The sequence below is a fragment of the Corvus moneduloides genome, chromosome 8, assembly GCF_009650955.1.
Source record: "Corvus moneduloides isolate bCorMon1 chromosome 8, bCorMon1.pri, whole genome shotgun sequence".
NCBI classification, from domain to species: Eukaryota; Metazoa; Chordata; class Aves; order Passeriformes; family Corvidae; genus Corvus; species Corvus moneduloides.
The window spans coordinates 16,498,309-16,523,502 of NC_045483.1; the positions used below are offsets into that span (position 1 = coordinate 16,498,309).

General features: G+C 36.5%; 1 protein-coding gene across 4 annotated transcripts in view; it reads left to right on the forward strand.

The window, feature by feature from the left end:
* Positions 1 to 25,194, forward strand: part of PLCE1 (phospholipase C epsilon 1) — a 149,800-nt gene that overhangs the window by 97,615 nt on the left and 26,991 nt on the right. For 3 of the 4 annotated variants that reach the window (XM_032115739.1, XM_032115738.1, XM_032115742.1), the window contains 11 exons: positions 94 to 410; positions 9,474 to 9,619; positions 11,411 to 11,669; positions 12,352 to 12,560; positions 16,790 to 17,456; positions 17,986 to 18,168; positions 19,020 to 19,137; positions 19,519 to 19,672; positions 22,870 to 22,992; positions 23,078 to 23,214; positions 24,144 to 24,382. In XM_032115739.1, coding sequence (XP_031971630.1) covers positions 94 to 410; positions 9,474 to 9,619; positions 11,411 to 11,669; positions 12,352 to 12,560; positions 16,790 to 17,456; positions 17,986 to 18,168; positions 19,020 to 19,137; positions 19,519 to 19,672; positions 22,870 to 22,992; positions 23,078 to 23,214; positions 24,144 to 24,382 — 2,552 coding nt within the window. The remainder of the gene's footprint in view (positions 1 to 93; positions 411 to 9,473; positions 9,620 to 11,410; positions 11,670 to 12,351; positions 12,561 to 16,789; positions 17,457 to 17,985; positions 18,169 to 19,019; positions 19,138 to 19,518; positions 19,673 to 22,869; positions 22,993 to 23,077; positions 23,215 to 24,143; positions 24,383 to 25,194) is intronic. The other variant, XM_032115740.1, reaches the window with a different exon arrangement.

Here is a 25,194-nt window from a genome sequence, read left to right on the forward strand (position 1 = left end):
TGAAACCAAAATAACAAGTTGTCTTGCTTTTGCACAGCATGGTCCAAGAGTTAAAGGCAGAGCCTAATAAATTTTTTATTTGTTTTGTTTTAGAACGCCAAGCGTGTACATCTATGGCTGGCTCCAGCATCCTTCCCTCCAGCGTGGCCGGTATCAGCAAGGAGCTGGTCGAACTGCAGCACCTCATCCAGTTCCCAGAGGAGGTTGCCAGCATTCTGACCGAGCAGGAGCAGGAGCTCTACCGGAAAGTCTTACCCATCGACTACCTCTGCTTTCTAACCAGGGATTTGGGTAATGCTGAATGTCAAAGCAAGCTGCCATCTCTTAAGGCTTCCATATCTGCTACTATTCTTTCTTCTCCCAATGGTGAACATAATGCTGTAGAAGATCTTGTGACAAGGTTTAATGAGGTAAAACAAAACTTTTAAATTGCTTTTCATAAGGGTTATTACCTGATGTGTGGGTTAGTTATTTCCTTTATCTCTCAGAGATGAATTTAGCTGGAATGACAAATTTTTAAAATATAAATCAAGATGACCAGGGATTTAGCTAAATAACTTGGCACTGAATTTAATAGGAGCTATGTGACCAATTTGCTCAGTGAGTTTGGGAAACAGTGGCCTAACTTTTTCTTGCACGTTGTAAAGTAAACATGAAGAAAAAATTACAGACTTCTAATTCTTTGTATTTATACTGACAGTACGGAGTACAGTTTCAGTCAGTTTATTATTTTGTTAGGTGCTGGAGTTATATTTATTTGTTTTGGATTTTTGTAGACTAAGCATGATCTTAGGAGTCAGCACAGAAATATTATAAACTAGAATTTTCTATATTTTCGGTAATATAACTATGCTAATCTGCACTATTTGTTTATTTAATCACTGTGTGTGTCTTGAGCATTGTTATACAAAAAAGTGTCACTTGGCATGACATTTTTACAAGCCAAATCTTGAGGTTTTTAATAAGATTTTATTTTGTTTTTAGTAAGGTGATCTTCTGACAAGTTTAATAGAAAATTGATTAAGGATTGAGAAAAGTGTAAAAAAATCCACCCCAAACCCCAACTCAAAATCAAACCACCCTAGTAAAAACTCATGTTTCATCTCTGAAACATTGAACAGTTGTTTCTTCTTTTTTTTTTTTTTTTTGGGGGGGGGGGGGGGTGGGGGTGTGAATTAGGTGCAACATTAGCAGTTGTGTATTAAACCCCAGTGCACTTCCTTTTGCTGGGCAAAGAAGAATCAGTGACTGAATATTTAGAATGTTTCAAAGTGTTCCTGATTCTTGCAAGTTGCTGAGATTTAGCAGCTAAAATAGGGTAAATATATTGGCTTCTCTCACCTCATTCCATTATGGGAACATACATAAAAGTTGCAACTACAATATTCAGTCTTTAAACGGCATAATAGTTTAAATTAGCTGTAGTAGCAATACTTAAGAAGACACTGTGGCTGGTGTGTTGCTGGAGAGGACTGTAGGTGCTGACCCAGCTGGGGCCCCGCTTCCTGTGGGGCTTCTCTTACGGGGATCACTGTGCTGAGGCCAGGGGAGACAAGGTGCACTGGCCAAGCTGGGCTACAAGCTGGTGAGGCACAATGCCAGGGCAGTTTCTTGAGGACATGTTCCCATCAGCTGTACAAATTAGACTGACCATGACTGTGTTCTGAACTGAAGGGTCACTTGAAAAGAAAGTAGGTGCTGGAGAAGTCTTGTCAGAAATGACTGAGTCTGTTCCATACCAATTACAATTTTAGTGTTAAAGTTGCCTTTTGTTAAAACAGTCGGCATTATCTTTTAGTCTTAGAGGTTTGTGACTTTGCAGGTTTTGTAGTCTAGCATTACTTGTTTGGTAATGCTACAGGATAGTTTTTTATGTAATTTGAATTAATTCCTAAATATTCAGTGCACAGATTCTCTGGTGTTTAGTGCAATAGATTATTCGAAGTGTAATCTGGAGTAACTTTTTAAAAACATAGATGCTATGTGTTTAAATGGAGTTATTGTACAATATTCACTGCTTGTAATAAATCACTGTTTTGCTATATGCTGTATCTTATGATGAAGTATATCAGTTGCCATAGCCAATCACAAGCGTGAACTCTCAAAATGTCTATGTTTATAAATGAGAAGAAAATTCTTGTACAAAGAGTCATGATTTTGTTGGCAAAACTCAGTGAGCACTTGCTGATTTTTTTGGCATTGCCTATAGAAATACTGAAGTGTATTTATAATGTGGGAGCCAAAATTACTTTTAGGATGACAGGCTTCTGATACATGATGGGTAAAAACAATTCCATGTCATTGTTCTGTTAAATAACAATTATATTATTTAGAGTATTTTTCATAAAGAAATACACTTTTTAGTATTTTTTCTGACAGTACATATTAATGAGAAGCACTTTATAATACTTGTGTAAAATGACACTCAATCCCAAAGATTTTGGGCTACATGCATTCAGTACCATCAGCTATAAATAAAGCCTGTAGTCTTTAAGTTTTGATTAAAAATACCGTTGCATGATAGTGGGACCTTGGGCACAACACATACTTATCAATGAGACACAGCAGATACTTCATTTGCTGCTAATAATATCCAATTGATCATAGAATCTTGTCAGAGCAAGACTGTAGACCAAGCTAAAGACAGATATTCTTTCCTGTTACTAAATGTAATTGAAAGCTGATTCTGAATTAGTGGCTAGTGTGGGAGGGTAAGAGTGACATACAGTAACATCTACCTTTACAAAACTATTGGCTCTAAGTCTCTTAGACTGTGCACTTAACAGTAGCAGTAATATATTTTTCTGCTCTAATGGAGCTCTATCAGAAGTTTAGTTTTCAAGGATGTAAAACTGTAGGAAGAAACTGTTGAGATTCTGCAGTTAGTGGAGCCCTGGCAGCTGGGAAGAAGTTAGGAAAATGGTACCTAAGCATGCTGTAGGACCCTGACAACTGTGACATACTTTTTCTCCATCTCTCCTTGTTGCCTACTGTGCCTTTCTCGTCTTCATTTTATTTTCTCTGATTCCTGTATGGCATGAGTTCGCCGTACTTCTTTACCTGGAGTGACATGTGCTCCTTACTCAGTGTCATATGTCACAGTCTTCCTGGGATTCTGTTTCTTTTTCTGTCTCTTTACCCCTGCAGGCTCTTGCACCTTTATGACTGACTCCCAACCACTCTTCCACCTCTCACCAGCAAAGCAACCACAGAGACACAAGCACAATGTACATGTTATAAACATTTATGTTTATGTAAACATTTAAAATAATTTCAATAATTACTGTCTATAAACATGAAAAGAGTCTCTTGTAACTCAATCTTTCTGGCTTAAGCTTCAAGTAAAAGAAAACCAATAAAACTTAAACTGAAACATTTAATTTTCCATGCTGAGATACGCATACAAAGCAATTGCGATGTCTTAGATTGAAGGTTGCACCAGATTGGAAGATCATTCAGACAGCTGACTGAAGGTAGTTCCACTACTGAGCTGAAAATGCAAAATAAGAAGTCGAATGGATAAGATGATTTTTTGGAAAGATATGACTGCCAAAAAATAAGCTAAGAAGGTAGAAAAGTTTGAATAGTGTTAGTATAGCCCTGCTACTGGAGTGGGTTCACCACTTGCTAAGTCATTCTTAGTATCAGTAAAGTTAATTAAAATATGGGTACTTAGGACACTTAGTGATGATGTTAGCTTTATTTTTAATGGTTAAATTTTGTAAGGTTTTTTCATTGTTCATTCAAAATACAAATTTAAACCTCACTAGCAAAACAGAGACATATCATTTTACTGAAATAATGGAATGTAAATAAATATTGCACTGTGTCTCTTAGTTCAGCATTTTTTTGCAATGCCTAAATGGGTTTGCATAATGCTTTTAAAAAGATTGTGTTTGTAAAAATATCAAACTGTTTCCAGTCCTTGTTTGGAATAGTGTTTAATCAGATTTTAAATGGTAAATGTTCTCTGTAAGATTATATAATTTCACAAAAGCATGTAAAGTAAACCGTCTGTTCATAAGATATGCAGTTTAACATATTCAGATTTTAAAAATGCATCTGAAAATTATTTTGCATATTATACCAAGAGCCAAAAAAAATGTAATACTTAAACCTCAGTATAACCCATGTAAAAAATTCCAGTTCTGTTTTATACATAGAACTGTGTATAAATATATACACAGATATTCATCAATATGCGCTGACAGGTTTGTGCAGTTAGCAGTGCAGAGGAACTCATTGCAGCCAGCTATTAGTGCTAGTGCTGCACACTGCTAGTGTTTTTTAATTATTGTTTTTAAAGGGAGAAATTGGACTATACTGATACACTCAGAATTCTGCTTTTAAACAAAATCATGTTTTTCCCTCTTGCCATAATTACTGCATGATATCTGATGAAGGTTGTTTCTTACATGGGTTTTCCATGTTCTTCAGATTTTACTCAGATTTCTTGATTTTTGTCAAACAAAATTACTAAAACCAGAATGACTTGGTTAAATGGGTTATAGATTGCTGTGCTTATCCTTTAGATACCTGAAAAATCATCTTCTTGTTTTGTATTCAGAGACTTTTCATACACATACTTTATTTTGTCAGTATTAAAGTTTCTTGCTTTCTCGCTCCAGTGTAGGCAGTATTTAAATCAGCTGCAATTTGTTATAGAAACATATCCATGGCTAATTTTTATGTTAGGTGTTAAAGAAGGTATGTACTGTAATGTTACTTTGTGGTAAACCAGAAGACTTTATGTTACTTTGCTAGCCACGGTATTTGTTAAACTTCAGGCAGGCAGCTGTGTTTGGTAATTTCACCTCTGAAAGCTGCATCTCTCAAGTATTATGAAGTTCCTAAAAATGTGATATAAAAATAGAAGACATCATTTCTTCCATGTAGCATCACCCACTGAAGTATGTAGCTTGGGAATTGCTGTAAAAATTTTACAAACTTAAGTGCTGGGGAAATGAGTGTAAAACATTACAAATGATAAAACACTGCACATTGCAAGTGGAGATTGCTATTAATTTCCTCCCTCGATAGCACCACTACATTTACATTCTGATAAAATATAAACAATAAATTAATGCCCATTTTAAAAAAATCACATAATACATTCTCTAGGAGCTATATAGAAGACAGTAAAGAAACTATATATATAAAAATATAGCCAAATATATATGTATGAATTATCACAATCTTGAGTATTAGAAGACTGAAATAAGAGAATGAGTAAAGACAATCCATGGCAAGTTTAGGGATACAGTTAATAATTCAACATGCATTAAATGCTGTTCCTTCATGTGTACTACATGTAGCAGGGTTCCCATAGAGTAAATGATAAACAGTCCCACAGATTGCACTTGTAAAGAGATTTAAGGTCATGTACCGTAACTTGAGGATCAAGTTCCATCAGGGGTGTCTCTTTCACGTCCTTCATATTTTATTAGTAAAAGCAGCTGAGCCTCAGTAATAAGCTATATCCTACCCCTGACAAGTTGGGAGATTTTTGCCTGCATATAGATTTGACTTGAAATCAGTGGTAGTTCAGTATTTAGGTAATCAAAAACATAGGATCATTTTACGTTTTAAATGACTGATATATATTTACCATGTTTAAAAGTAAAGAAAAATTAATGCTGAGTAAAAATATGCCTTTCCCAAATGTATTAGCAATATCTAACTTGAATTTACTTGAAGTCTTTGATCAAAGTAAGATAAGCCAAAAAACTTAAAAAAAAAGAGTTATTGAATAGTATAGATTTTGATGCAGTTAAAATAGTAGAGGTGATATAAAAAGATAATTCCAGAAAACCTGAAACTGTACAGACCTTTTTGTACTACAAATTGTGATACATATTGCTCAGTACAGCTTGCATTGCTAAGACATCTGGTGCAGGTCCTGTGTGCTCAGACTCAGATTCAAAGGAGATTCCTATATCTCTGAAAATTTGCAAATGAGGCTACTTTCTATGTATCTGAACTTAATTTGGCTCAATGTTGTCAGTGCTTCTCTCTATTAGGGCACCGGAAAATATTTAAGTCTTAAGCAAACACCTATTCGATTTTGCTTGTTTAGTACTTAGTACTAGTATCCAGTAATCCTGAAAGACACTCATTTTTATCCATCTGAATGAAAAGACTGATGTTATTATCAACTTGTTTAAGTGGATTGTGTTTTAATTTATTACTTTTCTTGTGTCTTGCAATCATGTGGGTTATCGTAACGAAGCCAGGATACATTTTCTCATGCTTTTCAGACTCATCAGCAGTGCAGCGGAAATCTAATTATAGGTTTGCTGTGATGATTTCTGTTCTGAAGGGAGCTTAAAATGAGTTACATTAACAGAACTATGTAAGTCAAGTGTGAAAAAGAAGTAAACTAAGGAAATAATGATTACTATGTTGATATGTAGATTGTGATCTGATGTTAAAGTGCTGTCCAACACAAAAACTTGGTCCGAAAAGCTTTAGTGCTCATTCTGAGAAATACTTCCAATGTATTTTGATCTCCTTGGCAAGGCTACTCCTGCGCAGTCTTTGGCTGGGATGTGCTGTCTGTGCTCACGCACTGCCTGAGTCGTGAAGCCCTCGTGCTGCTGTAGTGGCAGCCTGGTACCAAGGCAGCTGATGGTGCTTCATCTCAGGTCAGGTGTTCCTCAGCTGTGGTGAAGCTGGGGAGGTGGCTCTGCAAGCCAACCAGGAGGGAAGTGCTGCAAGAGGAGGTGCTGTTCTGTATCCACTTGGCTGGAGTGTCCAGAGGTCAGAGCTTGCCGGGGTGGGGCTTCCCTTTGCTCTCTTCCCCCTGCTAGAAAACCCCTGGTTTTAGTGGCAGAGAAATTGTGCCGCATTAAAATACCATCTGTGCTACTTGCTTGCCAAAGTGGAAAAAACAAGATTCTAAATTCAGCTTCCAGGTGAATTCCATAGCCACCAAGAAATAAGTAAATATACAGAGTTGTTTTCTGCTTTTCTTCTGTGTGAGGTGCATCTAGCTCAGCTGCACGCAGACAGCATCTGAGGAATCCCACTTCTGAACTTCCAGTTCAATGAAAATTTGATAAGTTTGTTATTTCTTGAATATCCTCTGTTCCTGATCTCCAGGAAAAAAATAAAATACCAGAGTTTTTAAAGCAGGCACGTTCATTATTTTTCAGGAGTGGATTGTATCATCTGTCCCCTGATTCAGCCCAATGTGTTATATCTCCCTTTGCCCATTCTATTTTAAAATTAAAAGATTCAGACGCTTTATTTTTCTTCTTGTTTAGTGAAAGATTTTTAAAATATTTTCTACTCCCAATCGTTGTCCTGCAAGAGGAGTGAGCATAAACTTCATGGTGCTTTTTGTACCCTTCTTTTGCTCTTACATGTTATACATTATCTTGAGGCTGCAAATGCTCACCCATGCTGCCTTTTATAATTTTTTGTTTGTGTTTACAGATTATAAAAGTTCATCATACTGTTCATAGCAGTCCTAAACTCCCTATTAAATGTAATTTCAGTAAGTGGCTGCCCTAGTTTCAAGGTTTCCTCTTAAGGGAGAGAATGAAGTCAGTTGCCTTTTGAGACATTCTTTCTCAATTTTGATACTGTTTTCTCCTGATCATTACATCTTTACTACCTTAGGTTAAAACATATCTGTTTAAAGTGATATGATTCTTTAAAACGTCTACAGCCATATTAATCAAATCATTACCACATTTGGTATTTCATAGAAAACAAATACTAATTTTTTTGTGAGGTTGCACATTTAGAAGTTGCATTCCCTAACAGCCATTTCTGGAAAATGAGAATAATATCCAAAAATAATATGTCACTTTATTCCAGTATACAAAAACAAATCTGTGCCAGCTTTGAATCACAGATCTGACTGTTTTGTTTCACAATTTCTGAATTTTTAGTGGATTTATATTATTACCTTTTATTCTGGTTTTGCCCTCATTTGACCCCTGCGCCGCACAGTGCTGTGGTGGTTTGTATTTTCCATACCTTCCTGCTCTTCAGGTATGCTCTTCTTTGTTGATTGAGTTTTATGTTTTAGGAGTAACTAATTGAACACATCAAATGAAATTTTAGCTGAATTCAGAATCTCATTATGAGCTGCTGCAGCATTGTCCTCACTTGTGAATTACTGTCCTCCCCAGTAAATTAATTTCTTCAAGAATTCAGCCCTAAAAATGTGATTTTTTTTTTTTTTTTTTTTTTTTTGTACAGACATATACATTGCATATAGGGGCTAAGACTTTTCTTCTCATCTGGACCTTTCTCATTTGTTGTTTTTGATTGATTTGGCCATCAGAAAGGTTAAATAGTAACTTAGATTCTTCATATTCTTTGACTGTCCTCCCTCAGGAATGGGTGGCTTGGAACTCTGAGTCTGTATAGACTTGCATAAATAGAAGCCCTATATATTTTCACTGGGGTTATTTTCTTGTTAGTACTTAACGCATTTTATTTCACATGCTTGGTTTTTAAAATAAAAGTCTATGGCCCCTGAGGGGTGAACTAGCATTTTCTAATTTTTATAAGCCTCTCCTCACACTGGTATTATCTCTAAACACTTGAGTCCTTCAGGACCAAAGAATGGAACACAGTGTCAGTAAACAAATCACGTTTATGCCTCCTAAGTGTTTACACAATGACAAAAGTCAAGCCACCAGGGAGTCATATTGTAAAAAGAAACAGTTGGTTTAAATTAGGTTTCCATGTGAAATATATCTACTTTTTATGGATGTTGTGGGAACATAAACTGGAAAGAAAATCTGCACACTGATAAAATGAAGGTTTGATTTTTATTTGTTTAAATACAAACAGAATCATGTACTAAGTTGCTTTCTGATTCTGGCATTAATGAATTACCAAAGAGAAGTTGGTAGTATGGGCACACTTTGGAAGGTGGGATTTCTTTTTATTTACTTCATTTGTGATCTTGCAAACAGATAATGCAAATTATCTGGAATGTTCAATGCATATAGGAATTAGCAAAATTGTGCATTAAATGCATCTAGTTTTATGAAACTAACGAAAACAAAAAAAGTCCAATTTATCAACTTTCACTGTTCATATTGTTAACAAGGGTTATTCACTGTCAGGCTGAGCTTTGTAAGTCATGTTAATGAGAATTTATACTGCAGATTGCTCCAGCAGCTTTAGAAATCAGTGCTAGCTGAAGCTGTCCATTTTCTTCTGTGGCATCAATGCACATTCAGAATATCTTATATTAAGATCCAGTCGTTTTTTGTTTAATAAAAGTTTTTCTAGACTAGTTAATGATTTTACTGTTGTGATGTGAATATGTCACTGTGTAAGTTGTGTGTGCAAGGCATATGTGATTTGGACATGAACGTGTAAGTGGAATTTTGACTGATACCCTCCTGATGGACAAAACCAAAAACCCCACGTTATCTGTCAAGTACACATGAATGCTCCAAGTGACATTGCTTTGGCTGACCATACTGTTTGTTTGATTTTACAAGGTGAGCTCGTGGGTTACCTGGCTGATCCTGACTGCAGGTTCTATGGAGGAGAAACGAGAAGTCTTCTCATACCTAGTACATGTGGCAAAATGCTGCTGGAATATGGGCAACTACAATGCTGTAATGGAATTCCTGGCAGGGCTGAGGTACTGGCAACTCTTTTTTTCAGATGGCTTTTCAGTGATAGATTACATTGCAGCTTCTGTTAAGCAGATGTCTCTGGAGAACAATGAAACTAAACAAAAATCCATGGCTAAGCCACATCATCTCATGCTGTGACTTTCTAGTAATCCCTTTTGGAGAAATGAAGCATGCTAAAGCCTTTTTTTTTCTCAAAATGCTCTGAAGACTCCATCAGTTTTCCTGGTGCATGAATGTGTTGCATTAGAAAACTTTTTTTTTTTTTTTTAACAGAAATTTTTAAAAATGAACAAAGAAGATGGGAAAGCAGTTGTGGTTTATCTAATGAGCTACAACTAATGTAAATTGGGGTTGGAGTCTCCAGAATATAAGTGGAACATAATCATGGTGATGCTCTAAAAGGATCAGTCTTAAGTGTAAAAAAGAAACCAACCCCAAAATGACAAAAGAACCCCAACAAAACCACACAGCCAAATATGTTTTTTAACCCCTCTCCTTTACTTATGCAGACTGATGTACTTAGACAGACTCATGCTGTCATGGTCTTATGTAGAAGGACCTGCATTATCTCAAAGAGGAGAGAGTAGGGGGTCAAAGACAGCTCATTGTGTGCTTTCCTCTGGAATTATAGGTTTATGTAGGGCCAGAGGAGCAGGAAAGCAGTGCCTTAGCACTGGCAATTCAGATGGCAGGAAATGGGACTGAACAGGGAAGAGTTAAGATCAAATTTCCCATCTCTTGGCTTTGACCCATGTTGTATAAAATGTTTGTGTAACAAAGCTCAAAAGTGTTTGCATTGCTGTTCTCTGTGGTTTAGTAAGGCTCTCACTGAGCTATTTGTTTATGTTTTTGGTATATAAAGCACATTTGGAACACTCATAGGCATGGGGAGTGTATTTCAGCAGAATACATCCACAATCTCCAAGCCATGTAAGTTGTGAGGGAAAATGCAAAGCCAGTTAAGGGCTTGATTTTATCTCCAATGTATCTGCACAGCACAAGGGAGGAAGAGGAGAGGAAGGCTAGTCCTGATGAGCAGCATTTCCGGGCCAGGGATGGAAAGTGGGGTTAAGGGCAGTCTACTGTGAGTGTATCTTTGGATCTTTTGGTATGTCTGAGGCCAGGGGTGGGAAGAAAGGCCATATAATTACATAGACAAACAGTTCAGAAGGTAAGAGAACTCCCAGAGGTACTCACAGTCCTTGGAGCTGTTTCTGTCTGAAATGAGAATTTCTTTCCGGCTACAGCTCCGCACTGGAGCTGGAACATGGTCCTGACGTCCTTATTTCTGTGAAAATAAATAATTTATTTTGTGAGCAAACTGGGGAGGAAATCAATGTAAATTTTAAAAAATAAATTTAATTTTATTAAAACCCCCCAACTTTAGCTAGTTTTATGGATTGTTCATAATAAAGCTGAAGGAATTTGTAAGAAACACTCTGGTTTATCTTTATGCTGTTTCCTTAATCTTTTCTTATTTCTTTCTGGGCCCTTAGAAATTTTAGGCAATGGCACAATAAAAATGTTAGAAAGCCTGTTGGTATGTTTTATGCAGCTGGGCTTTTATTAAAATGTGAAATACTACTCCAGTAGATCAGACTGCTAGTTTTTAATTTTTAGTTCTGTTCTTTGATAATTCAAGGGAGGGAATTTTCATAAAAATAATGGCCTTGATTTCATGCATTCATTTCTGAGCAATGATAACTTCCTCTATTACAGATATGCTGCAGGTGTTGAACTTGAAGGTAAATTGTTCCATTTTTTAAAATAAATGTGGTGATCTCCTCTTGCAATAGGTCAAGAAAAGTGTTAAAAATGTGGCAATTTATGGACCAGTCTGATATTGAAACCATGCGAAGTCTGAAGGATGCTATGGCACAACATGAGTCATCATCTGAATACAGGAAAGTGGTCAACCGGGCACTCAATATTCCAGGCTGTAAAGTTGTTCCTTTCTGTGGTGTATTTTTAAAAGAGCTCTGTGAAGTTTTGGATGGAGCATCAAGCCTCATCAGTCTCTGTCCGCGGTATAACTCCCAGGATGAAACATTAGAGGTAAATGAGATGAATATTCTAAGTTGTTATGTTCTTAGCCAGTGCTTTATTTTATATAATCTTACACAAAAGCATCATCTAATTAAAGTTTTCTAAACCAGACTGTTACTAGACTTGTCAGTTACATGGACCTCAATTTAATTTCCAGAGATACTTAGAAATTTAGATTTGGTTGTTTCTACCTAGTTCAATATCAGAGTACTGAGAAATTAGCATTAGGAGCAAAGGACCATATTTATACTTTGGATTAAGTAAGTATATAAACCCTGAAATGTGTAATTATTTTCTGCTAAGTACTCTGACCTTCCACTTAATTCACTGGGAATTGGAAGTTTTCAGTTCCTTAAAAACAGAATTTAGAAGCTCATCAGGTCAAGCTTCTCTATGGAAAGAAACAATTCTTTTGAGTTTTATTATTTTGGTTTGAAAAGAAAAATGCCCCTGTTAGATGAAAAGTTAAAGACTGAGGTTTTTTAAAAGTTTTCAGGAGTTACTTTAACTTGTGTTACTTGATTTATGAAATGATTTGGTCTGTTTTGGGTTGCAAGTAGGCACAAAATCTCTTGGGAAGCAAGTAGGAAATATGCACTAAATAATCTTAATAGTAAAAATTTCTACAGTGAGAAGTAGATGACACAATGTTCTATTTATACCTATACTAATCTTTTAGATATCTATATAGTTTGTTTCAGATTACAGTGGACAAGACAATTTCTTACAACGAGTAGGCCAAGATGGTTTAAATAATCCAGAGAAAGAATCAACAACAAACAATATCTTTCAAACTATTCGGAGCTGCAATCGCAGTTTGGAGTCTGAAGAGGGTGAAGACAATGTTAGTGAAGGGAGCAATTCAAGGAAAAACTCCTTGAAGGAAAAAAACCGGTACCAGTAGGTCTCGTTTTATTTTCTATCATCAAATGTATATTTCATGGTTTTAATATTTGATTTTCTTTTACCAAGGCTTGCTTTTAGAAATAAGAGCAACTTTAACATCTTCCCTTGTATTTATCCACTTCCAATTCAGAACTTTTCTCCCCTGATACTCAACTTCTTGGAAAGTCTCTGTATAGCTATATTTCCCCTCATGATGTAATTACTTCCTCTCACGATAAGGGTAAATCCTTTTTGTCTTACACAGTGAGCTTTAAAAATCCACAGTTACAATTACAATTTTGATCTCTAGTGACAGGAATAGCACCAGGACATATTTGTTATCAGAGCTCAGAACATTATATTCTGCATGCTCAGGGAGTGTTCTGGCCCCTCCAAAATAAAGATTATTTATTATCCTTCAAAAGACTTCTTCTTTTAAGGACATGTTAGTTTGAGGGGTTTAAATTTTGTCCAGAAAACATTCATGTGTGAGTACACATTTTGAATTTTTAGGTTGCTATAGTCCTGCTATTTTGCAAAGAAGTTTACTTCATTGTGCCCTGTGTAAAAATAGCCCAGTGTTCAGTAATCTGATTTCACTTTGAAGACCACTTTTGAAGACTGTACTAGTCACCAACAGGAAAGACAGTAAATGCAAAGTTTAAGACATTGCATGATATTCTAGAGTGTTGCTTTGCAATTAAGTCACATTGCAAAGCTCATGTAGAGATAGGTGGGTCAGGTCAGCTTTCAGCTGAGTAACTGTGTTAGACTAACTTCAAATTAAGTAACAGAACTGTACTGCTCTGAGGTGAAGCACTGTAAAATTATGTGAGGGCTTGCATAAAAAAAACATGCTTAAGTCACTGCTTGATTTATTTTATTGATAAGGTGTGTCAGAAATATCAATATGTTCAGAACTATCCAACTTATTTCAGCTACTTAAACATTAAATCTAATAAGTGCCTGAGAGGCAACTACTATCTTCCTGTTGAAAATGCATTTATTTCATTAACATATAATTCTAAATTTCATTTCAAATAAATAATCATTATTTCCTGAAAGAATGGTTTCTAATAGAATTATTCACATCTGGCTTTAGTTGCTTCTGGGAAGTGGAGCAGTAGATTAAGCCAAGAAAGACAGACCCACTTCTCTGCCCATTTATGTTATCTCTTACTTCAGTCCAAATACTTTCTTCCAGGAATTACTTTTTGTTAATAAATATGCTTTAAAATCAACTTGCAAATCACAGTTCAAATGGTGAATAAGCTAGGCATATAAACATTTCACTTGGATGAACAAAATAGAAATTAAATGGAGTTCCTTTTTTTATGTGTTTATGAAATAATTTTTGTTAATTTACTTATTTATGCTTTATATGTAAATAGAATCTGGGAAGTTCTGCTCTAAAATAAAGTAGGAATTCAGTTTTTTAAAAAACCCAGTGTGAATCTGAAATGAAAATTTAGGATTTGAATGGACAAAACTGCGGATCGGTAGTTAAAGCTGTGTTTCCTGGTTCAGGCTACTAACTACTCAGTTATGAGTATCTGTACTTCTGATGCAGTAAATACTGATTTTAACAGTATAATACTTGTAGGAGAATACTTCTGAAAGTACTGATTTAACTCAAGTATCTCATAGGCTTTGGAAATTCCTTATTCACTTGCCGTGACTTTCCTGGGCATGCAGAAAGATGGGTGAGGTACAGGAGCAAATGGCAACAGAGGCATGTTCTGTTGTGCTCGTAAGGAGGCTGTGTTTGGTTTATTTTTATTGCTATGAACAGCTAAAAAGTTCTAAGGAAGAAATTTAGTCCTCTTTCTTGTGAGATGTGTCATATTTGCATACAGTGTTATAAAATCCAAATTATATCATAATTATGCATTATCTGATAATTGTAATGTTGTGGTCATAAAGGCAGAAAAATACACTGCATAACATGTTTCTCATTACTTTATAATTACAAGAAAGATTTTCAATTAGTTTTTCTTTTGATGATTTGGATCAGTATTGTGGAACATGAATGCACCAAAGCTGGTAGGTTAATTTGATTTGAAGAAAATGAAAGGCATCTAATAGAATCAATGGGCAGTGGGTATAATTACTTTCCTAGTTGCGTTAGCAAATAAGCTCTATCACTCTGTAGTCAGTGACCCATCTAATTGCCCTGGATTTCTGTACATGCCAGATAAATATCAAACATTAATCTTTCTTAGAATTCAATTTCGACAATTAATAATTTTTTTTAAAAAAAGGTAGGCAGGAAAATGAAAAAAAAAAAACAAACCAAGTTTGAAATACAGTTTTTATGGAATTGTTAATTACTGAGTGACCTATGAAGATACTGCTGACTTTGAATCATTGCTTTATTAGCCTGATCTTGTCGTCACTTTTAAGCTTTTCCAGTGACACTAAATAGCATATAAAATAATAGAGGAAAACCTCCCATTTTTTTTTCTTTTTGTGTACCTTGCAATTTTCTCCTCTAAAACTGCAATCTGTGTCACTGTTTCCTTTATCTTTTCATTTCGTTGCCTCTCAGTGCAGCACGTGTAAAGAAAGCCCCTGGTCCACCCCAGGCTCTGTAAGTGCTCTCAGTAATTGACAGTGGTGTGGCTTTTGGCAGCTCGTGTCAGAGGCTCCATTTCTGTGTATGGTTACGTGTGTGTGTGCTTGGCTTACCTGCTTCCTGTATGTTTTAATCTGCAGCATGCAACACATGTGAAACAAGGCATAAACAAAGCTCTGCCATCTCTGCTATAATAGACTCCTCCAGCCATGCACATGTACTCTCAGAATACATTTTATATCATTTTTACAGAGACTTGTTTGATTGTTTTGAGGGCATAGGGGAGAAGGAGCTGCTTCAGTTGTTTCTTTAATTTTAAAATGTTTGTTGTGTATAATACAGGTAAATATTTCTATTTACATGTGTCTGGTAAGACTCTAGTAAGGCAATTTATACCAACTCAGTTATCATGCTTGACCATTATTTTTAGGAATATTTCTTAAATAAATAGAGCTACAGTTAAGACTGCAGTTATTCTGCCAGGGCCCCTCACCACAAGCAATAAATCCTCAGCTTATTTGTCCCTTTTTTATAAATTTGGTGAAGAGATAGAGATCTCACCAATAAATGAATTTGTAGAGGAATCATTAGAATTGCTGTATGGAATAAGGGAAAAATTCAGGTTAATTTGTCATCCAGGTAGGGAAGAGTTTTAGGGAAAGCTGGTGGTCACTGGGGGAGATGGTGTATGTGACTTGGAAACACAAGTCATCTTTGGCTTGGTTGGTAGGAGAGGGGCAGGAACTGGGAGTGCTGTGGTGATAGGAAGGGGAAGCACGGAGGTATTAGGATAAGATGTCTTGAAGAATATGTAGAGGAAGATGGTTTGGATTTTATTGGCCGGATATCCTTAAGAAAATATGCTTCATTATTTCTGTTGTACACAGAACAGTTTGTCCTTTTTTATGTTCACTGAAGTATCCAAATATTGAACATTTGTACATTCATACATGTTAGAAGCTTCTGCAGGGAAGGCATTTTATTTAAACTACCTCATCTACTTGCTCAGTATTGTTGCTCTGTATCTACTGTTTCTAACTTTGGCAAAATATTTCAGAAGTTCTGGTTGCTGCATACAAGTTTTATGTTAATATTTTCCTTAAGTAAAATAAAATTTCTGATGGAAAGTATCTGATAAAATTCTCGCTGCATTCTTATGAGGAAGGTATGTATTTTAACCACAGTTTTGCTAGTGTTGGTCAGAGTATTATATAATGTGAAAGGTCTGCACATTAAATCAGTAATAGAATAGAGATTAGAAGTCCTGTCTGAAATCCACTACATCCTGCTAACATCTTCCACATATGGTACTTGATATTTCAACTGAAGCAATCTTACACAGTGTATTTAAAAACTGGAATCACTTGGCTTTAAGAACCAATCAGACACCTCTTATTATTAATGCAAAGTTTGGAAACTTCTAGGAAAATATAATCATATTGTTTCAGGAGTTATAATTAATTCTAGCAGCATCTATTAATTAATGCAAAATTGCAATAACATAAATTGTAATACTTCAAAAACGACACAAGTTCCTGTAAGTCCCAATTATATAGTGATGATAGTAGTTCATTTATTTAAACTACAGCAGAAAAAATATTAATAAAGCATAGCATAAATCAGCACATGTATTACTAAATATAACTCTCTCATCTTTGCTCATATGCAGATTTCTCATTGGAGATCTTTCAGATTCTGAAAGTGACATATTTGAGCAGTTGAAAGAATGGGACACAAATTCAGTGGAAGAGCAGCAAAAGGCTTTCTGCCATGGGATAGAACTCATTCCTTGGTACGTGCTGTCCATCAGGGCTGACGTCCATCAGTTCATGCAACAAGGGGCGACCGTCATTCATTATGACCAGGAGACACATCTCTCAGCTCGTTGCTTTCTTCAGCTCCAGCCTGACAATAGTACTTTGACTTGGACAAAACCCACAACAGTTTGCCCTGCAAATGCCAAGGTAAAACTGAGTGTGCTGGGTAATACCGCTGAGCTTGGTAAATACCAGTTTCTTGGTAATACTGGACTGGTGGAAGGTTTTTTGGACTTGTTTTCAGCCAAGGCTGTATATATGGGACACTCGGGCATTGATATGCACACTGTGTGTGTTCAAAATAAACTTTGCAATATGGCCCTTGAAGAAAATGGTATAACACTACTTTATGGACTTCAGACTACTGATAATAAGTTGCTGCACTTTGTTGCTCCAAAATACACTGCCAGAATGCTGTATGATGGATTGCTGGAATTGACTAAAGCTGTAAGAAAAATGAGGAGATTCCCTGATCAAAGACTACAGTGGCTACGGAAACAGTATGTCAGCCTTTACCAGGTAAAACATGCTGTGATTCTCTATAAAAAAGTTCAAAGATATCAACAACTTAATGTAATGCAACTAGTTTCTATCATAAGTAAGATTAGATTAATAAATCTCCAACTTTGTAACATGGCTTAAGCAGTAAGATCTGATTCTCCACACAAGGTTATGTCAAACATTGTAAGTTTTCAATACACTGAGGTTAAATTTTTTTTTCTTATGAAGCTCTTCATATGTTTGGAGTTTTAGCCTGATCTCATCTTCACTTTTAAGCTTTTCCAATTACAGTAAACAACGTAAGTATTTTATTAAAGAAAAAAGCAATGACAGTACTTGAAAAGGGCACCAAAATACTGAGTGATAATAGTTAGGGCCAAAAACATCTCCAAAGCAGCAAACAAAATAGCCCTGGGGAATTCACTCAATAATGAAAAATTGCCTCCTCTTGATGTTTCTTTCATTGGTTCCTCAGAGTAGTCTATATTATTGCTTAAAAAACGTGTCCTTATTCTCCTTGTTTTGTTAACGCTGAGAATCTTTGTAGGAGGATGGAAGATTTGAAGGCCCAACCTTGGCTCAGGCTGTTGAGCTGTTTGGAGGCAGACGATGGAGTGCAAGAAACACAGGCACGGGATCTCTCACCAAAAGCACCGAGAAGCCCAATGTACAGAGAAACAACACTCTGGGAATCAGCACAGCTAAGAAAAAGAAGAAAGTACTCATCAGGGTAGAATATTTTGTTATTCATGTGTTTTGTTTCCTTCTTTCAGTTACTGTGTAGCTGTGTTCTGAACCAGAGAAAAGAAGTTAGATGATAGTTTTAAAACTGTTTATTGTAGTTTCAAGTTTGGGGATTATGGTTTTCCAATAGTTTGTGTTTCTTTTCTCATGCTTGCAGCATTGTTAGGACATGTAGGTGCTGGGGCTAGCAGAAGGGGACAGAATCTTCTTGCAACCTTTAGGTGCTACCTCAGCATAAAGGTAAAAATATTGGTGGTAATAAAAATCTTAACATGCAAAGGGATGTCTGGAGGTTGGTGTAATTTTTTTTAATCCTTTTTGTTTTCATGTTTCGAAAAACACTACCACAGTTATTCCACCTCGGATTAGCACCCACTTTTATCTCAGGTGGGTGACAGAAACATGACCTAGTCTGGAGTCTCCTCTCTTTTCCTAGAGAAAACTGCTTTAAACTTAGACAGGAGAGAAGAAAATGCAGGACTAGCACCTCTATGCTACCCACATTTTCTAGCGGGCAGGTAGAAAGATTCTCAGATGAAAAGGTCCATCCTCTTTAGGGCTCCAGTGCACCAGTAAAATAGTGTAAAACCAGCTGCAACATTTTAGAGAAGCACAATCATTGTCATCTTCTGTGTGATGTCAAACTGAGGTAACACCTAATGGTCCCACGCTTGACTATGTATCTGTTTAAGTTGTCTCTTTTCTACTGGTATTGGCCTTACAATACCTGTTTTGTAAGGAATAGGTGATTTGTATCATGGCTTCATTACAGATTGTACAGATAAGAAATGGAAATAGGGGGTTTGGGATGTTTATTATGGTGCTCATTATTTCTAGGGTGAAAGTGGAGAGGCCACTGATGATGAAATGGCAACTCGAAAGGCAAAAAGCTGTAAGGAATATCGTAATAGAAGTGGTTCAGATCCTCAAGATATTGATGAACAAGAAGAACCAGGTAAATATATTGCTTCAGTACTTTAAAGTCCATCAGGGTTTTGCTGAAAGTCTTTTTATGCAGACATTTTTTGTAGTGTTAAACTTATAAACCTACTTTTGCTGTTGAAACTCCAAATGCTGTGAACTTTGAAATTCATTTCTGCAGTTGTTCATGATTGTTCTTTAACTTAGTTTCAGTAGCTTTCCATTTCTATTCAGATAAAATGCATTTTTAAGTGTTGTTCAATATGTACTTTTTTGACTGTTTTGGGACAAATCTAGAATCCTGTTAGTGTCTTACTATATGTTTTAATGAAATATCCTATAGGTCTTCTGGACAAAAGCATTTTTATTGGGACAGATGTTGTAATTGCGATGAAAACTTTTGTTTTCTCCTTAGATCAAAATATTATTATTAACTCTTCTCCATCTAACAACCTGCCATCAAGAAGAGCTCACTCTCTGACAGCATCTGGATCTCCCAGTTTAGGAGCTACATCACCAGCAAGACCAGTCTCCTCTCCTGTAATATCATCAAGCAAAAGTCAGTCTAGGTAAGGACAGAATCAATGCTTTGATTTAAAAAGAAAAGAAGCTACTATTACTTACTTACCATCAAATGTGGGGTTTGTGCCAAACTGGCACAATTTGACAAAAACAGCTCCAGAAATGTCATTAGCCTTTTTGTAGACATCTAAAACGCATTGTAGAACAGCACAAAACATTTAAGTTGAAATGCCGTGAATCTGAGGATGGCTTTGTAGCAGGTCCCTGTGCAGCACGCTTCAGTTTATGTCTGTTACAGAAGCAGATTGGAATGCTGTTCCAAAACTACACAAATAAGGAGCTTAACTCTTTCTCCAGATCTTCTCCAAAACATAGTTCTAGGCACCTTCTGTATAGTAAAAATCAACAGAAATGTTATAGATGTGTGAACTGAAGTTCTGAGATTTCTCAGCATAAATAATTTCTACCTGGGGGAGTAATAACTTTTGCTGACATTCCTGGTGATGACTGCAGTACTGTCTTGGGAATTGGAGGAACAGATTTGGAATCTTCCTCTTACAGGCCTCTTTTTCTTGAACATTCATCCTTTTTGTGTCACTTAGGGAGTGTTAAAGGTTATGCTGTTGCAATGTGTGCAGTAACAGTGCATTGTTTTATTAATGCTGTAAATACTAATGGTGATGGTTGTAGTAATTACAGTATTAACAATATAATGTAACAATGATAATATGTCGGGGATGTGGACAGTACTTCATGACATACAAGAGGACAGCCTCAACAGAGGCTTTCCAGTGCCTTTCAGAGAAGGAATGCTGAAATATCGTTATGAATATGAATCTTCGGGGTTCCAGGACAGCAACAGTAAACAGTGGAAGAGATTACTGCTGCTGGTAGAACATTATTTTTGAAGGGTTGTGTCTTGTGCAATGGTTTCTGTTGTGTATTTCTTGGGGATCATATGTATACTAAAAATAGTTGGATTTGGCAACAGGTATGAGTAGTAGAGCCACCTGTGAACATAAGTGGTTGGCTTAACACTGGTTTGTGAGGCTCTGTGTTCTTCTTGTTTTTCACTGTCATTCACAAACTTGGATTTGTCTTGGTAAGCAATTATTCTTTTATTTTTTTGCAAGGATGAGAACAGCTTTCTTTTACGTTGAACTGAAGAAATACTGCTTTTCTATCTCTGGAAAATGCTTCCGTGTTTTGCAAATCTTCTTTTTGCTTTTATGCCAAAATAGTTGTTGTCTCTAAATGAGATTAAAAGGCTCAATGGAGAACTCGCATTCCCTGGGAAAGGACAGCTAATGTTCCTTTAAATCCTCTCAGAACTGCATGGATCTCTTTGTAGCTAAGCACTGTGGACGTCCCCCAGTTATCACAGGTTTTCCCTGGAAAAGTTGTCTGGCACCTCCTCAGCATTGCTTTGCAGAGAAATCCCAAATTTGCTATGACCCTTCTTGCTAGAACTTGTTCAGGATGTAGCTTATGGCTGTTTCATATGTCCAGAAGAAGTCTTCCTCAGAACAGATTTACATGTTTTACCCATTATCGTGACCCAGTTTTCATGAGCCATTAATAAATTTGGAGCACTGGAGAGTTTTATTCTGAACACAGGTAGCTTGCACCTGCTTCTGTCATTCCTTCAAAGCAGATGGGCATCCGACAAATTTCCACGTTCCTTGGAAATCTAGTGCCACTTGTAAGGTGGAGGAAGCAGGAGAATGGTTGATAAGGCCACTGGAACACAGAGCACAGGACATGGAAAACCAGAGATGGGGGCTTTTTGTGAAGAGAGAATAAACCTCCTCTCTCATTAACTGTTTACAGGTGTAATCCAGACTGCTACTAGTTGCAGTTTTGGTTGTTGGTGATGATGGGGTTTTCTTGGGGGTTTGGGGCTTCTTTTTTGAAAACTTTTTGTTTGTATTATTTCCCACTACTCTGGAAGATAATCTTATTGATCAGATAGGATGAAATGCTGAGCATTTTCTTCTGCTCTTGGTCTCCCATTTGGTACTCTGCAGTTCCAGTCTGTTTTCTGGAGTCTAGAGACTTTCCTCATCATGGTTTATTTTTCCTCTCTGATAAAAATGCTAGGAATTATTTTAGCTAAAAAAAGTTATATGCAGTATGTCTCAGTACTTGCCATAGTGATGTCAAACAAATCGAACATTATCAACTAAAATAGATGGTATTTTTTAATACTTTAAAATCACATTGTGTTTCCAATTGCATGCATCCATCTCATGCCAGGAGTAAACTCAGGAATCTGGTCGAATCTGGTCCAGCATATTTACGTAAGAAGTCACCTGATTGCAGGCAAGTCTTTAGGAACACTGGACAACAAGCTGGTCCTGTTTTGCCATCACAGCTGTTGGAACTATTTGTATTGAACCTGATGGCAAAATTAATAGATTAATGGATCTGTATATTTGAACATTACAGAGCAATAAAATCTGACACATGGTCTGATATTTTGAAGGAAATACTGTCACTTCTGCAGTTAGTTATGGTTTAAACTAGATAGTTCTTGATATTTGTGTTGTTTGCTTAGTTCCTGCCCTTTTCAGGATGCTGGTGCTGGCAGATCCCATTCCTGTAATGTGTGTTCATTGGTGTTTAGGCCCAGGAAGGGGCTCAAGAGCTCAGCCCCTCATTGCAAGTTACTACATGTTGTTCACTAAGGACTTGTTCATACTGCTCAAGTCAGGGTCTAACTGTATTTACCAGTGTAAATCCTCTAGTAGCCTAAAGATTTTGGGTTGTGACTTTTGGAAATGTGCTGGTTCTACTTCAAAAGCCTTTTTCAGCTACACAACTTAGATTAATGATTGCAGTTACTGAACAATCTATTTTATTATTTCATCTTCAATGAACCTTATACGCAGCCTGCATTTCAAGAATACTGGCATTGTTTTCTTTAAAGGGAAAATAAGTGCTTTCATTTGTGCTATGTGCATCAGGCCTTTTTCCACATGAAAGTTTTAAATTGCATGATATGCATTATTCATTCTGGTAAAGTTTTCAGTTGTCTTGAAGGAAAAAAATAGCTCCTATAAAGCAAGAAGGTAAAAACCATCATAATGCATCTTATGAGATAGTGCTTAATTTGCTTCTTCCAGATTTTGTTAACAAATGCATTAAGGAGAACACAAATAAACTGTTAATACAGTAATGCATAATATTTCAATTAAGTAGAGGTTTAATATAACCAAACGACAGCAGTCTTTTTTGGATTTAGCACCTGGAGCAGCAGTAGCTGGCATGGCCGCGTCAAAGGAGGAATGAAGGGATTTCAGAACTTCATGGTGTCTGATAGTAACATGACTTTTGTGGAATTTGTAGAGCTCTTCAAATCTTTCAGGTAAAAGATATTTTTTTTCTATGCTAATTTCATTCATCCAAGTTTATAAAAGAGCAAAAATTGAACTTCTCTGCTCTTTTTGCAGTGTCCGTAGCCGCAAGGATCTGAAAGACCTTTTTGATGTTTATGCTGTGCCTTGCAACCGGTCTGGCTTAGAGCCTACTCCACTTTATACTAATTTGAAGATTGATGAAAATAGCAGTGGATTCCAGCCTGATTTAGGTTTGTTAAAGAGAAAAATGCAGCTGTTAGACTGCTGAGCAACTTCAGTTATTGGCCTTAAAAAAATGCATCTCAGTCAGTCTCATTATCAGTTATAAGTTTAAGTCAGGGGCTGCTGCCGTGCCTCCACTAATACCTAGTTAGCAGGATTTAAGACAAAAATGAAGTGAAGGAAAAGTATTCCAGCTTTCCACTAGCCAGATATATTTGTAACTGGTAATAGCAGAAGAATAAAGCTTGTTGCTGAATGGCTGAGCCCAGGGATCTGTAGGATCAGGGATCAGGTTGCAGGAGCCCTGGAAGGGCTAAAACACTGTGCAAATATAGGGAGGAGAAATGAGGAGGCTGTACCCTGTGTCCCATTTGGCTGTTTTTTCTTATCTAGTTTCCTAGTGGATCTGCTTTATGTGGGATAAGGGGGAAGGAAGCCTCTATCCCCTTTTACATTTCTCAGTCACCATAATCTAAGTCTGGGACTTTGGCCACATGTAAAGAAAACAGTCTTTCTGCCAAGCAGCTTGTGGGGAGAGTGTAGAGCAATTGGCACAGGAGACTGGAAGAAGATAAAAGGTGATTGAACAGGAAGGGTATGGGGTTGCACACAGTGAAGGAAAGGCTTTGAGGCTGTACATGGTGGTGAGAGGGAGCAGGAGAGTCCTGGGCGTGTGAGAGGCTATGGATCCCTGTTAAAGGTTCCAGGATTTTGTTCAGAGTCATTGGACACCTGTAGTCCACTCACATGCATGCTTAATATTCTCTCTTCTATTAGTGGATAGAAACAAGATGGTTTTGTTCTGATCGACTGTGTCAGTGCTAAAACACTCAGTGAAATACTTGTGTGTATTGTACACTACATTATATTCTATATGGGATATATAATACACATAATTATTTAGCTTATATTTTTATTTCCTCATTTTTCTTTTAAGATTTGTTGACTAGAAATGTTTCAGACCTTGGTTTGTTCATTAAGAGCCGGCAGCAGCTATCAGACAACCAGAGGCAAATATCTGATGCTATTGCTGCTGCCAGCATCGTAACCAATGGTACTGGAGTTGAAAGCACATCGCTGGGAGTATTTGGAGTAGGAATCCAGCAGCTGAATGACTTCCTAGTGAATTGTCAAGGAGAACACTGCACCTATGATGAAATCCTCAGTATTATCCAGGTCTGCAATACAAATATCTTTCCTTTCTACTAGAATTTGTGGTACTTCCATTTTGCCCATTAACATTGTATGCTGTTCAGAATAGCATCTGTGTGGGTATCTCCTTTCACAATGATATTGTCTCTGCAGTTTACTTGAATTTAAAATTTAATACTATCTTTATTTTGGGCTAGAAAATTGTATGGATGTCCATAAATATATCCATTTTAAAAAAACACAAATAAATAGTTCTATTAGCTATGTGTACTTTAGCAGGGAAGGGATGTCACTAGCTAGGAAAAGTGTTTGTGACAGTTCATTTATTTCTCCTTGTCTGTGACCACATTTGATTGAGCATAACCCTGCTTTGGAACTTTAAAAAGCACCATTTACACGTATTTTTATTTTATTGTAAAAAAAATTTCCAGAGGAAACATGGACATTTTATTCCCTTGTGTACAATGGCTGATGATTTTAGAAAGTGTGTAGAAAAATTTTTATTCCTCGAAACATGCATGATTAACGTACTCCAAAACTAAGCACCCATTTAGCAGTTAACAAAGGCTAAAAACTATATATAACTATCAACATGTAAGACAGAATTGCAAAGTTTGAAAGACAGAAATTCTAAAGAAACTTCAAGTTGGAATACCACAAATCTTGTTAACTTGAGATGGTGGTATGTTGTATTTAAGCATAATAGATGGGAGTAGGACACCTGATCACAAATCTTTCTTAATTTCAACTTAATTGCCATCTCAGCTTTGAACAGGAGGTTGGATTACACAATCTCCCAACATCCTTTTCAACCTAAATGATTCTTTGATTTATGA